This window comes from Bufo bufo, chromosome 2 (assembly GCF_905171765.1).
Source record: "Bufo bufo chromosome 2, aBufBuf1.1, whole genome shotgun sequence".
Classification (NCBI taxonomy): Eukaryota; Metazoa; Chordata; class Amphibia; order Anura; family Bufonidae; genus Bufo; species Bufo bufo.
In genome coordinates this window covers 497,159,688-497,174,114 of record NC_053390.1, presented here as the reverse complement: position 1 = coordinate 497,174,114, position 14,427 = coordinate 497,159,688, and the positions used below count along the sequence as shown (strand labels likewise).

Sequence of the window (14,427 nt, the reverse complement as noted above, 5' to 3'; positions counted from 1 at the left end):
TTTACACTATAACAGCTTTTTTCAAACAAAAAAAATGATGTTTTAGTGTCTCTATATTCTGAGCCATAGTTTTTTTATTTTTTGGGCGACTTTTTTGGGGGATGAGGTGACGGTTAGATTGTTACTTTTTTGGTGAGCAAACGCCTTTTTGATCGCTAGCTGTTGTACTTATTGTGATGTAAGGTGACAAAAAAATGGTTTATTTAGCACAGTTTTTATTTTTTATGGTGTTCATCTGAGGGGTTAGGTCATGTGATATGTTTATAGAGCCGGTCGATACGGACGTGGCGATACCTAATATGTATACTTTTTTTCCCCCTATTTTTTACCAATTTTTTTTTTACTTTATTTGGGGAAAATGACGTTTTTGTTTATTTTTACTTGAAACTTAAATTTTTGGGTGGGGAAAACTTTATTTTTTCAACTTTTTTTTAACTTTATTTTTTGTCCCACTTTGGGACTTAAACTTTGGTGGGTATATTCCTTTACAATGCATTCCAATACTTCTGTATTGGAATGCATTGGCTGTATGAGTAATACAGTGTGTATTACTCATACAGCTTCCTGCCTGTGAGATCCAGGGGGCTGGATCTCACAGGCTCGTCACCGGAAGGCAGCGCGATGCCTTCCTTAGACATCGCGCTGCCTTCCATGCCATCGGTCCCCCCCCACAGCCGCATGGGGACCCGATGGCACCGCCGACACCCGCCGCAACCGCAGGTAAAAGCAGCAAACCGCAGGTCTGAATTGACCTGCGTTTTGCGGCGATTGCCGACACGGGGGGGTCACATGACCCCCCTGGGCATTGTGACAGGATGCCCGCTGAATGATTTCAGCGGACATCCTGTTTGGATTAACCCCCGCGGCGCCGCAATCGCGATTTAAACTTAGGATGTACCGGTACGCCCTGAGTCCTTAAGGACTCGGGAAATAGGCGTACCGGTACGCCCTAAGTCCTTAAGGGGTTAAAAACATTAACTTGTTGTTTTAAGGTTGCTAATGGGTTTTGAACCCAAAAACTCCAGTGTACACACCAGTAACCTTTTCACTGAGCTATGCACTCACATAACACTGTAACATGTTAACTTACAGCATTTCAGACACAGAGCCAGAAGCTCAGCTATAAACTTTCTTTGGTTGTGTGATTTAGCATATAAATACACAGTATATCTATAGCTCATTCTGACTTTGACCCTGACCTATGAAGAGCATAGAGTCAAACTCAAATATCAAAGTCAGGGGTCAGGTATGAGGTGCCGGGTGTCGGACCCCCGCCAATCTGATATTGATGACCTACCCTGAGGATAAGTCATCAATATTAGAATCCCGGAAAACCCTTTTAACCCCTTAAGGACCCAGGACGAGAATGCTCATCCTAAATGGCAGGTACTTTGTGCCCCAGGACGAGCATTCTCGTCCTGTTGTCCTTCTCTTCCCCCCCATGTGCGGTGCCACGATCAGCACGTCAACAGACGGATCCCTGCTGCATCCACCAGCATTGATGATAACGCTGATGCCGGTGCGCTCCGTAAAAAATAAAAACCGTGGCAAAAAAGTGTAATACCAAATGATCAAAAAGTAGTATGTACCCTAAAATCTCACCCTGCAAAAAATGAGATCATACCTAAGACAATTGCCTAAAAAATAAAAAAGATATGGCTTGCATAAAGTGGAGACATAAAAACATTGTTTTTCTTTCAAAAATGCTTTGTGTAAAACCAAAATGAATATAAAAAATAGACAAATTAGGTATCGCCGTGTCCATAACAACCTGATCTATAAAAATATCACATGATTTACCCTGTCAGGTAAAAACAATGAATAAAATAAAATAAAAACCGTGCAAAAAAAATCTATTTTTTGTCATCATACATCACAAAAAGTGTAATACCAAACTATCAAAAAGTAGTATTTACTCCAAAATAGAACCAATCAAACCGTCACCTCATGCCGCAAAAACTGAGCCCTACATAAGATAATCGCCCAAAAAATTTAAATAATGTGGCTTTCAGAAAAAGGAAACACAAAAACATGATTTATTAAAGAAATTCAATTTTAAAAAAAGTAGACATAGTCGGTATTATCATGTCCATACCTACCTGTTCTATAAAAATAGCACATGATCTAACCTGTCAGGAGAACACCATAAAGAAACCAAAAAATCTGTGCCAGAACAATGAATTTTTGGTTACCTTGCCTCACAAAAAGTGTAATATAGAGCAATCAAAAGTCATATATACCACAAAATAATACCAATAAAAGTGTCATCTTATCCTAAAATTTCAAAAATGGTGTAACTTTTTTTGAGTTTCTACTCTAGAGGTGCATCAGGGGCTATTTAAATGTCATATGACAACTTAAAATTATCCCAGTGAAATCTGCCCTCCAAAATCCTGCCCTCCATATGGCACTCCTTTCTTTCTGCGCCCTGCCGTGTGCCCGTACAGCAGTTTACGGCCACATGTGGGGTGTTTCAGTAAACTGTAGAATCGGGGTAATAAATATTGAGTTTTATTTGGCTGTTAACCCTTGATGTGTTACAGGAAAAAATGAATTAAAATCTGCCAAAAAAGTGAAATTTTAAAATGTTATCTCCTTTTTCCTTTAATTCTTGAGGAACACCTAAAAGGTTAACAAAGTTTGTAAAATCAGTTTTGAATAACTTGAGGGTGTAGTTTCTACAATGGGGTCATTTATGGGTGGTTTCCACTATGTAAGCCCCACAAAGTGACTTTAGAATTGAGGTGGTCCTTAAAAAAGTGGGTTTTGGAAATTTTCTAAAAAATTTGCTTCTAAAATTCTAAGCCTTATAAAATCCTAAAGAATAAAATTACATTTACAAAATGATGCAAACATGAAAGTGGACATATGGGAAATGTAAAGTAATAACTCTTTTTTTGATGTATCACTATCTGCCTTAGGCCTCTTTCACACTGGCGTGTGCGGCCTATGGTTGTGCTGCGGCCCGTAAAATGCGGGCCGCAATGCACGAGCACAGTCCATGGGGCAGCCGCAGCGGATCCCGGACCCATTCAGCGATCCGGCCGTTGCGCAAAAAGATAGGACATGTTCTATCTTTTTGCGGAACGGAAGTACGGGACGAAACCCCACGGAAGCACTCCGTAGTGCTTCCGTATGGTTCCGTTCCGTGCTTCCGTTCCGCACCATTCCGCATCTCCGGATTCGCGGACCCATTCAAGTGAATGGGTCCGCATCCGTAATGCAGAATGCTCACGGAACGGCGCCCGTGCATTGCGGCCCGCATTTTGCGGCCCGCAATATGGCAACGGGCCGCACGCGCCAGTGTGAAAGAGGCCTTAAAAGCAAATAAATTCAAATTTGGAAAATTGCAAATTTTTCAAAATATTCTGTAAATTTGGGATTTTTTTATAAATAAAGGTGAATTATATCGACCAAAGTTTTTCACTATCATGAAGTATAATGTGTCGCGAGAAAACAATCTCAGAATGGCTTGGATAAGTGAAAGCGTTTCGAAGTTATTACCACATAGAGTGACAAATGTCAAGTTTTCAAAAAACGGCCTGGTTCTTAAAGGGAACCTGTCACCAGGATTTTGTGTATAGAGCTGAGGACATGGGCTGCTAGATGGCCGCTAGCACATCTGCAATACCCAGTCCCCATAGCTCTGTGTGCTTTTATTGTGTAAAAAAAACGATTTGATACATATGCAAATTAACCTGAGATGAGTCCTGTCCCTGACTCATCTCACATACAGGACTCATCTCAGGTTAATTTGCATATGTATCAAATCGTTTTTTTTACACAATAAAAGCACACAGAGCTATGGAGACTGGGTATTGCGTAAGGGCTAGCGGCCATCTAGCAACCCATGCCCTCAGCTCTATACACAAAATCCCGGTGACAGGTTCCCTTTAAGGTGAAAAATGGCAAGGTCCTTAAAGGGGTTGTCCGGGTTCAGAGCTGAACCTGGACATACCCTTATTTTCACCCAGGCAGCCCCCCTGATGTTGGCATCGGAGCATTGGAAACTTCCGCCCGGCAGTGTGTTCAGTGATGTCACCGGCTCTGATGAGCCCTACTGGCTAGGGCACGGCAAAATCCCGCCCATCAGTGCCGGTGACGTCACTGGGCTTCCTGGCAGCCCCATGGAGAGCCCCGGTACGTCACCGTATCTCCAAAAAATGCCTTTGATTTAGGGCAAAGGAGAGCATCGGAGCATGAACTGCTCCGATGCTCAAGTCAGGGGGGCTGCCGGGGTGAAAATGGAGGTATATCCGGGTTCAGCTCTGAACCCAGACAACCCACTTAAGGGGTTAAATATGAAAAAAAGATAAACACTAAGGATTAAAAACAAAAAAACACAAACAATGAAGAGGACTAAGCCAATATAGAGGAACATGTCCTTAAACTGTAATAGGACAGCACACCTAATATATACAATGGCCTAACTGATCAGCTACTATGAGCACAATCTTGGCAAATACAAACAAATATACAATAAAGTACAGATCATGCCGTGAAGAAAAAAAAAAACAGGCAACCCCAAAGATGCAATATAACCAAATGTCTGAAAATAAGTAAGGGTGCCAGTGAACAATGTGGTGAGGAAGATCAACGTATCGTTGTGACTCATGGCGTCACCTGATAACCGTGCTTTAATATTATCACTCCTTTGTCTTCTAGGGTAAGATGAAAGAGCAGCTGAAAGAGAAGGGCAGAGATATGAAGGACAAATGGATATATACCAATGGGCATGAGCTGGTGCCAGGCTGCTTCTCAAGTCACGCCAAATGCACTTTATGCACCAGATCACTTGTAAATGGGCGTGGACTACAGTGCATGCGTGAGTAGGCACTGCTTGTTTGCTAGAAGGGTGGGCACTGCCACATTATATTTCCTTCTTAAATCTCTCTTTGTAGCATGCTAAGCAAAACATTATCATTGTTTGCAGTACATTAACATAACCTTCCAATGGAATGGAATTGTCTGTGAGAACATTTTATTAACGTTAAAGAAAAGACACAGGGTTCGTTTTTGTGACTTTTTAAACACTGGGGAGTGGTAGGGGCTGGGCCAAAGGTCTCGGCAAATTCACTAACATGTACACCCGGAAACAGATTTCACTCCAAATGCATAGAATGCCGCAAGATTCGCCTAAATTATGATAATGCCTGTCCCTCATCAGAAATTAGGCGCATCCTCTGGCAGCGCAGGGGGTATCCCCTGATCTTTGACAAATGGCCCCTAATGTTTATTCAGTATGTCCGTTCCGTAGCCTCACAAAAAAAATAGAATGTGTCCTATGCTTGTCCGTTTTGCGGACAAGGATAGGCATTGTTACAATGGATCCGCAAAAAAAATGGATGGCATACGGACCGCAAAACACATACGGTCGTGTGCATGTAGCCTAAATTTATCATAGTGTTGTCCTAATCCTTTCTAAGGAAAAATGGTGCACATCGACTGCCTAGGCTGTCACGGTTTCCTGCTGTTTATACTTTGCTGGTACTGTACTAAGCTGCGATTTTTCCACATGGGAATCTGTGCAGAAAAAAACATATGTATTCCAAAATGTCTGCAGGTGGCCTTATGGTCAATTTTCTTCCAGTAAAAAGAGTTACACTAACCGCTTTATTACTGGAGGGTAGTTGTAGCAATGGGCCTATCTAACGGCATATAACTAATCCTACATGTATTTGATATTGTTCACAGGACACAGACCTTTCTTTTATGCCATTAGATGCCATTATTATAATTTTTTTTTCCAAAGGGCTTATGCCAATGAACATAAGGGCACTGTGCCTGTACTGAGGACGGCAAATGGAGGTCCCATTGAATTGAATGGGTCCGCAATCCGCAAAATACGGCCAAAGATAGATATGTTGTATCTTTTGCGGAGTGGAGGCATGGATGGGAAGCCCACAGAAACACTATGAAGCGCTTCTCTGGGATTTTAGGTCCCTGCCTCCACACCCCAAAAGATAAGACATATCCTATCTTTTGCCGTATGTTGCGGGTCGTGGACCCATTCAAGTTAAAGGGGTTATCCCACTTTGCGTTTTTATACTTACCTGCTGCCACCGCGCGTTCACTTCCTGGATTCTGGCTGGGGGCGGGCTTCATCTTGATTGAAGTCTTCTCCCGGCCGGGCCGCGCACTGGACTGAACGCGCACGCCGCTGCGCATGCGCCATGGTGACTTATTTCTGGCCAGTATAGTACAGAGTCGGCGTGCGCGTTCGCAGCTCTCTACTATTCTGGCCGGGAAGAAGTCACCGTCGCGCATGCGCGGCAGCGTGCGCGTTCAGGACAGCGAGTGGCCCGGCCAAGAGAAAAGAAGGAGTCTTCTGGGCAAGCGCGACCATCGGGATTTTGCAGAAGAACGGTGGTCGTAACCAGGGGAGACCGAGTCACAACAATAAGGTAAGTGGGGATGAATTTTCTCCTAATCGGTGGGAATTTGTTAATAAAGTATATTTACAAAAATGATCACTGTCAAATCATTAACAGATTTAACAGTGATCATTATGATGGGATAACCCCTTTAATGGGTTCGCACCACAACAGGGGATTCACATGGCTGTTGCCCAACATGGACACGGAGCCCTTACGTTCGTGGGCATGAGCCCTAACTGTTACAAAAGATTTCAAGACAAAACATTTCTAAAACCTTCACCATATGTTCGTGCTGTCAAAATAGATGCTATTTGTGTCATTTATCTACTAGTTGGGACCACAAGACTTCAAAGGACTGGAGCACATTTTGGCGGTTTATTTTTCTATTGCTAGTCCTATAGCACCGTACTGCCAGTACAGATGTTGTACAGTGCCAAAACATTACAAGTTCCTTCAAAGTGACAATTTTTATGTTGTCCCCCTAAGGTACTGATTTTGGGGAAATTTGGACATTTTAAGCATTTTCCTTTTTTTAACTTTTTATTTTATAAATCAAAAAATATGCATGCTTTTGTATATTTTACAAAGCAGAAAAATCCAGCTATACTAAATATTGCTAAAACGAATACCTAGATTTTTTTTTTTAAAGAAAACAAAAAGGAAAAAAAAAAGTGTATGTTTGTATATTTTACACTCACAAAGCCCGCTATACTATCGCCAAAACTAATATATATTTTTTATTAACAAATAAGGGAGGGATGTGTGTAATGTAGTCTGCTATACTATTGCTAAAACTAGTAACTATAGCTATCATTAATGTTTTTATTTATTTTTTACTTTTCATTTATTTATTTATTTTTTATAAAAAAACCCTTTCTGCCCTGACTGTGGATATTGTTAATTCACAGACTGCAGACTCGCAGTTCATTTTACAGCCAGCAGGGGGCATGCTCAAATCACGAAGAGCGCTCCCCTGCAGTCTTTTATACTTTATACTGCTTTGAATCGTTGCAGCAGGGTGCTAAAAGGATGCCACTCAGCGACACCGCCTCTGCTGGTCTTGGCACCCCTTTTTGTGACCGCAGCAGTTTAATGACACGGGTTACCGGCAGATCACAATGTAACCCGACGCTTTTAAACATCGGGTTGCAGTTAAGACCCTACCGCCACAATGTATAAAGTCGTGTGGCGGTAGGCAAGGGGTTAAGGTAATTTAAGTCTGCTGTGTGTCTTTCCTTTACTGGAAGAAAACGCACCATAAATACGGGTATGTTGTTGCAGCACCTAAAACTAAGCACAGCTGCGATGCGTGGCAGCACCCTTAGGCCTCTTTCACACGAGCGAGTTTTCTGCGTGGGTGCAATGCGTGATGTGAGTCCTGACCCATTCATGTCTATGAGTTCTGCGTTGCGTGAAAAACTTAGCATGTTCTATATTCTTTGTTTTTCACGCAGCCCTGTCCCCATAGAAGTGAATGGGGCTCCGTGAAAAACGCATTGCATCCGCAAGCAGGTGCTGATACAGTGCGTTTTTCACTGATGGTTGTTAAGAGATGTTGTTTGTAAACCAGTTTTTTATCACACGCGTGAAAAACACCAGAAAACGCATTGCACTGAACACATCCGGAGCCAATCCGTCACGCTCTTTCACACGAACGTATTGGTTCCATTCCGTGCATTGGGGACCGCAACGTCTGTGCGTGGGCCGGGACGGATCCAGACCCATTCAACTTGAATGGGTCCGTGATCCTTCTGTTCCGCAAAAAGATTGAACTCTATAGTGCTTCTGTGGGGTTCCTTTCCATGCTTCCGTTACGCACCGCCTCTCCAGATTTGTTCCCATTAGCCGGACCCCCGCTGTATGTGCCAGCATCGGTGATAACACTCTCAGAAAATGGCAACACTAAAACAAGATTTTATTCTCTTCAAAAATGCATTTACTGTGTAAAACGTAACAAAAATAAAAATAATAGACACATTGGGTATTGCAGCGAACATAACAACCTGCTCTATAAAAATATCACGTTATATGCCCCCTCAGGTGAATACTGTAAAAAAAGTAAATAAAAAAAAACTATGCCAAAACAGTGATTTTTTTTAACTTGCCTCACAAAAAGTGTAATACCAAGCGATCAAAAAGTCTTATGTACCCTAAAATGGTACCAATGAAAATGTCACCTCATCCCGCAAAAAATGAGCCCCCGCATAAGACAATCACTCAAAAAATAAAAACCAATGGCGCCCATAAAGCCATATGGCACTCCTTCCATTCTGAATCCTGCCATGTGCTCCCATAGCAGTTTACCACCACATATGGGGTGTTGCCGTATTCAGGAGAAAATGGGTAGCAAATTATGGGATGCTTTTTCTCCTGTTACCCCTTGTGAAAATGAAAAATTTGGGGCTAAAGCAACATTTTATTGGAAGAATTAACTTTTTATTTTCACAGCCAAGTGTTTCCAAATTCCGTAAACGCTTAGCGAGTCGAAGTGCTCAGTGCCCCCCTTAATATATTCTTTGAAGGTTGTAGTTTCCAAAATGGGGTCACTTTTTGAGGGTTTCCACTGTAGGGGTACATCGGGGTCTCTTCAAATACAAAATGGTGTCTAAAAACCATTATAGCAAAATCTGCTTCCAAAATCCATATGGTTCCTTTTCTTCTGACTACTGCCACGTGCCCATAGAGCAGTTTACCACCACATATGGGGTATTTATGTAAACTGCAGAATCAGAGTAATGCATATTGTGGTTGCTGTTAACCCTTGCTGTTTTGCAAGAAAATATTGATTAACATGAAAAATCTGCATAAAAAATTAAATTTAGAAATTTCGCCTCCCTTTTCCTTTAATTCTTGTGGAACACCTAAAGGGTTAACAAAGTTAGTAACATCAGTTTTGAATAATCTGAGGGGTGTAGTTTCTAAAATTGGGTTATTTTTGGGTGGTTTCGATTGTGTAAGTCCCTCAAAATCACTTTATATCTGAATTGGTGCTTAAAAAAATGGTTTTGGAAATTTTGTTGAAAATTTTAAAAATGTCTTCTATATTTCTAAGCCTTCTAACGTCCTAAAAAAATTTAATTATGTAAACATAAAGCAGACATATGGGAAATAATGACTTATACTATTTTATGAGGCATTATTATCTATTTATTTTTCAAAATTTCTGGTAAATTTGGGATTTTTTTATAAATAAAGGAATAATATATTGACTCAAATTTACCACTGTCATGAAGTACAATGTGTCACGAGAAAACAATCTTAGAATGGCTTGGATAAGGCATGCACACGACCGTTGTTTTATTCCGTGTCCGTTGTTCCATTTTTTGTGATTTTCTGCGGACCCATTGACTTTCAATGGGTCCGTTGAAAACTCGGCTAATGCACCGTTTGTCATCCGCGTCTGTGATCCGTGGTTCCAGTCCGTCAAAAAAATATAACCTGTCCTATTTTTTTCACGGAAACGGTTCGCGGACCCATTCAAGTCAATGGGACCGTGAAAAAACGCGGAGGCACACAAGATTGTCATCCGCGTCCGCGCGTCCGTTTTTTTTCCTATCATTTGCATGGCAAACTTGACTTAGACTTTTTTTTACTTTCCTTCATGTCTGGTGATCCTCCAAAAATAAAGGAAGACACACGGAAACAAAAACGGAACGGAACACAACAACGGTCGTGTGCATGAGGCCTAAGTAAAAGTGTTCCAAAGTTATTACCACATAAAGTGACACATGTCATATTTGCAAAAAATTGCCTGGTCAGGAAGGTGAAAACTGGCCCGAGGTAGAAAGGGTTAAATACGGACGCTTTTTTCACATACATAATATTGACACGGAAATGTGAACCTCAGTGTGTGCACAGAGGACAATAGCAAACGCTGATAGCACCCATTCCCCTCTGTGGACAATAAAACTAGTAATAGTAGATTTACATATATAAATTACCATGCTCAGTCCAGGTAACATGGTCCATGTGTCAGCTGCAATACCCGAACTGACCGCGGCTTCCCAGACCAAAACTGATTGCATCATAGTGTTTTTTTTATAATACACTCAGTTCCTATCTGATCTTGGGTCTGTTGTACTTTTCCACATCATCATGTAATTACAGTACAATAGCCCTGCGATCTGATAGGAACTGACTGTAATATAAAACATTATGATACAATCAATTCGGGTCGAGGAAGCCGCAGTCAGTCCAGGAATTGAAGATGACACACAGACCATGTTTCCTGTACTGAGCATTGTCGTATGAATCGACTCTTACTAAATCTTTTCCCATAAAAATATATACATCAATCTGCTCAGCTCCTCCTGCTCTATAGCGTGATGCTTTCAGATTTATTGCTGCATTTCGTGGTGACAGGTCCCCTTTAACACGTTAAGGACCCAGGACGAGAATGCTTGTCCTAAAAGGCCGGTACTTAGTGCCCCAGGACGAGCATTCTTGTCCTGTGCCCCCCCCCCCCTGTTACTGACAGCCAGATCCCTGCTGCATCCACCAGCGATCAAAAAGTCATATGCACCCCAAAATTGTGCCAATCAAACCGTCATCTCATCCCGCAAAAAATGATACCCTACCTCAGGCTACTTTCACACTGGCGTTTTGAATTCCATTTGTGAGATCCGTTTCAGGGATCTCACAAACGGTTCAAAACAGATCAGTTCAGCCCCAATGCATTCTGAATGGATAAGGATCCGCTCAGAATGCATCAGTTTGCCTCCATTGCGCCTCTATTCCGCTCTGGATGCGGACACCAAAACGCTGCTTGCAAACGGATCTGTCCTGACTTACAATGTAAGTCAATGGGGACAGATCCGTTTTCACTGACACAATATGGTGCAATTGAAAACGGATCCGTCCCCCATTGACTTACAATATAAGTCAGGACGGATCCGTTTTGACTTAGACTTTTTTTTAAAAGAATAAGGCAAACGGATCCGTTCTAAACAGATACAAGCGTTTGCATTATAGGTGCGGATCCGTCTCTGCAGATACCAGACGGATCCGCACCTAACGCAGGTGTGAAAGTAGCCTAAGACAGTCGGTCTAAAAAATAAAAAAAACTATGTCTTTCAGAATATGGAGACATTAAAACATGATTATTATATTTTTTTTGTGTGAAACAAATAAATAAATGTATACATATTAGGTATTGCGGTGTCCATAAGAACCTTCTGTATAAAAATATCACATGACCTAACCCCTCAGATGGACAGTGAAATTTTTTATTTTTTTTAAAGTGTGTCAAAAAAGCCATTTTTTGTCACCTTACATTACAAAAAGTGTAATACCAAGCAATCAAAAAGTCCTATGCACCCTAAAATAGTATTAATCAAACCGTCATCTCATACTGAAAAAAATGAGCCCCTACATAAGACAGTCTCCCAAAATTTTTAAAAACAATGGCTTTCAGAATATGGAGACAAAAAACATTTTATTTTTTTCAAAAATGTTTTATTATGTAAAACTAAAACAAACAACCAAAAAAAGTAGTCATATTTGGTATTGTCGTGTCCGTAATAACCTGCTCTATAAAAATACCACATGATCTAACCTGTTAGATGAACACTGTAAAAAACAAAAAATAAAAACTGTGCCAAAACAGCTATGTTTTGTTACCTTGGCTCACAAAAAGTGTAATATAGTGCAATGAAAAATCATATGTGCCCTAAAATAGTACCAACAAAACTGCCACCTTATCCCGTAGTTTCCAAAATGGGGTCTTTTTTTTTCGAGTTTCTACTCTAGGGGTGCATCAGCTGGTCTTCAAATGTGACCTGGCAGCTTAAAATTATTCCAGTGAAATCTGGCTTCCAAAAACCATATGGCGTTCCTATCCTTCTGCGCCCCCGTGTGGCTGTACAGCAGTTTACGACCACATATGCCGTGTTTCTGTAGACTACAGAAGACTAAGATTTGCTTCTAAACTTCTAAGCCTTTTAACCTCCCCCCCAAAAAATGGCTTCACAAAATGATCCAAACATGAACTAGATATATGGGGAATGTAAAGTAATAACTATTTTTGGAGTTATTACTATCTGTTATAGAAGTAGAGAAATTGAAATTTGGAAATTTGCAACTTTGTCAAAATTTTTGGTAAATTTCGTATTTGTTTTATAAATAAAAATGACATTTTTTTACTCAATTTTACCACTATCATGAAGTACAATATGTGACGAGAAAACAATCTCAGAATGGCCTGGATAAGTAAAAGCGTTTTAAAGTTATTACCACATAAAGTGTCACATGTCAGATTTGCAAAAAATGGCCTGGTCCTGAAGGTGAGAAATGGCAAGGTCCTTAAGGTGTTAACAGGGTTGTCTGGGAGGTTTGAAAACAATAAAGCTTTACTCATCTGCTACAGATCCCTCAGATCCAGTACTGCTGGTCCGGTCCCCATCGGATAGGAAGTGATGATGTCTATTGCTCACTTGACTTCTCAGCCAATCAATAGCCTTAACAGCCACATGCCTTTCAAGGGTGGGTAGATACGTTGTGATCATCACCTACTGTGAATGGTGGATCCAGTGTCATTATAATCCTGTCTGTGAGATTACAGGGGCTTTCTGAGATTTTAGCATTGATGACCTATCCTCAGTATAGGTCATCGACATCAGATTGACAGCTGGTTGAAGGATGCATGCCATGCCAGCGCGGCCTTCCCTTCATTGTTTACCTACTCGCTGTCGACATAACAGCAGTGAGCAGGTGTAATTACAAGCCGTCCCGTTCACTTTAGTGGGACGACTCCTTCCTATACACTTGTAAAAGTAGAGTGAAAACTTATCCGGCAGTGCAGGGAGGACGACAAAGTCCGGCGTAAAATGATGCTCTTTGTAACTGACCCCCCCCTTTCCCCCAGACACACAATGTCACAAACAGAATTTTATCACAGCCGCCATGGCTGTACATGGAGTGGGCTCAGTCAGCTCCTGAGCCTGCTCTACACATCCCTTTTGGTATTATGACATATGTATGTCATTTCTTAGGAAGAGGTTAAACATACAGGCCTATTTAGTAATTAGCTTACACTGAGCCCCAAAAAGTTGCAATTTGCACAAGAATTTCACTTTTTTACTGTTCAGGGTGCTGCCATACGTCTCAGCTGCGCTGCATTTTTGGTGCAGCAAAAAAGTATGTGGTTTTTGCAACAACACACCTGCATTTATGGTGCATTTTCTTATAGCAAAGGGAAACACAAAGCAAAGCTGAATTACATTAGTTACATAATAATAGTTACAATGCTCGGTCGAATACCTGTTCGGCTCGAGCATCGCTATGCTCGGCACATGGCGGTACTCGGTCGAGTACCGCATGTGCTCGAGCGCCATGCTAGAGTCTCCGTCCCGCACGTTTCACGGCTGCGAAGCAGCCAATAAACGTGCAGGTAAGTACTGCCATTACTGTAATGCCAGTAGCCATATTGGCTACTGCCATTACAGTGATTGGCTGGCCAGAACGCGTCACCGGGTGCTATATAGCACCCGATGACGCGGGTTTGGCTCATTGCGAGTCAGGGAGAGCTGCTCTTAGGAAGGGGCGGACCATTCATAGGAAAATTATGGATAAATTATGGAAAAAATATATTTGTTGTCACTAATATTTTTCCCAATATCTGGGCCTGACACACAGACGCTATTGCAGCGCAGATGTGACAATTCACTGCAGGGACCGTTTATAGGAAAAATGTTGATAAATGATGGAAAAAATATAATTGTTTTCAATAATATTCTTTCTATCTCTGCCCCTGACACACATGGCTGACCAGATGTCACAAGTCACTGCAGACACCCTCTATAGAAAAAGAATTGCAAAGTATGGGAAAAAAAATTAATGCAGTGAATTATCACATCTGTGCTGCAATAGCATGTGTGTCAGGCCCAGATATTGGGAAAAATATTAGTGAAAACAAATATATTTTTTCCATAATTTATCCACATTTTTCCTATAAACAATCCCTGCAGTGAATTGTCACATCTGTGCTGCAATAGCGTGTGTGTGTCAGGTCCAGATATTGGGAAAAATATTAGTGACAACAAATATATTTTTT

The 14,427-nt window shown here is 41.3% G+C and overlaps 1 protein-coding gene across 2 annotated transcripts in view; it reads left to right on the top strand.

Moving 5' to 3' along the window:
- ARHGEF18 (Rho/Rac guanine nucleotide exchange factor 18) overlaps window positions 1-14,427 on the top strand; it is a 620,551-nt gene that overhangs the window by 437,389 nt on the left and 168,735 nt on the right. For both annotated transcript variants that reach the window (XM_040417798.1, XM_040417797.1), the window contains one exon: window positions 4,666-4,825. In XM_040417798.1, coding sequence (XP_040273732.1) covers window positions 4,666-4,825 — 160 coding nt within the window. The remainder of the gene's footprint in view (window positions 1-4,665; window positions 4,826-14,427) is intronic.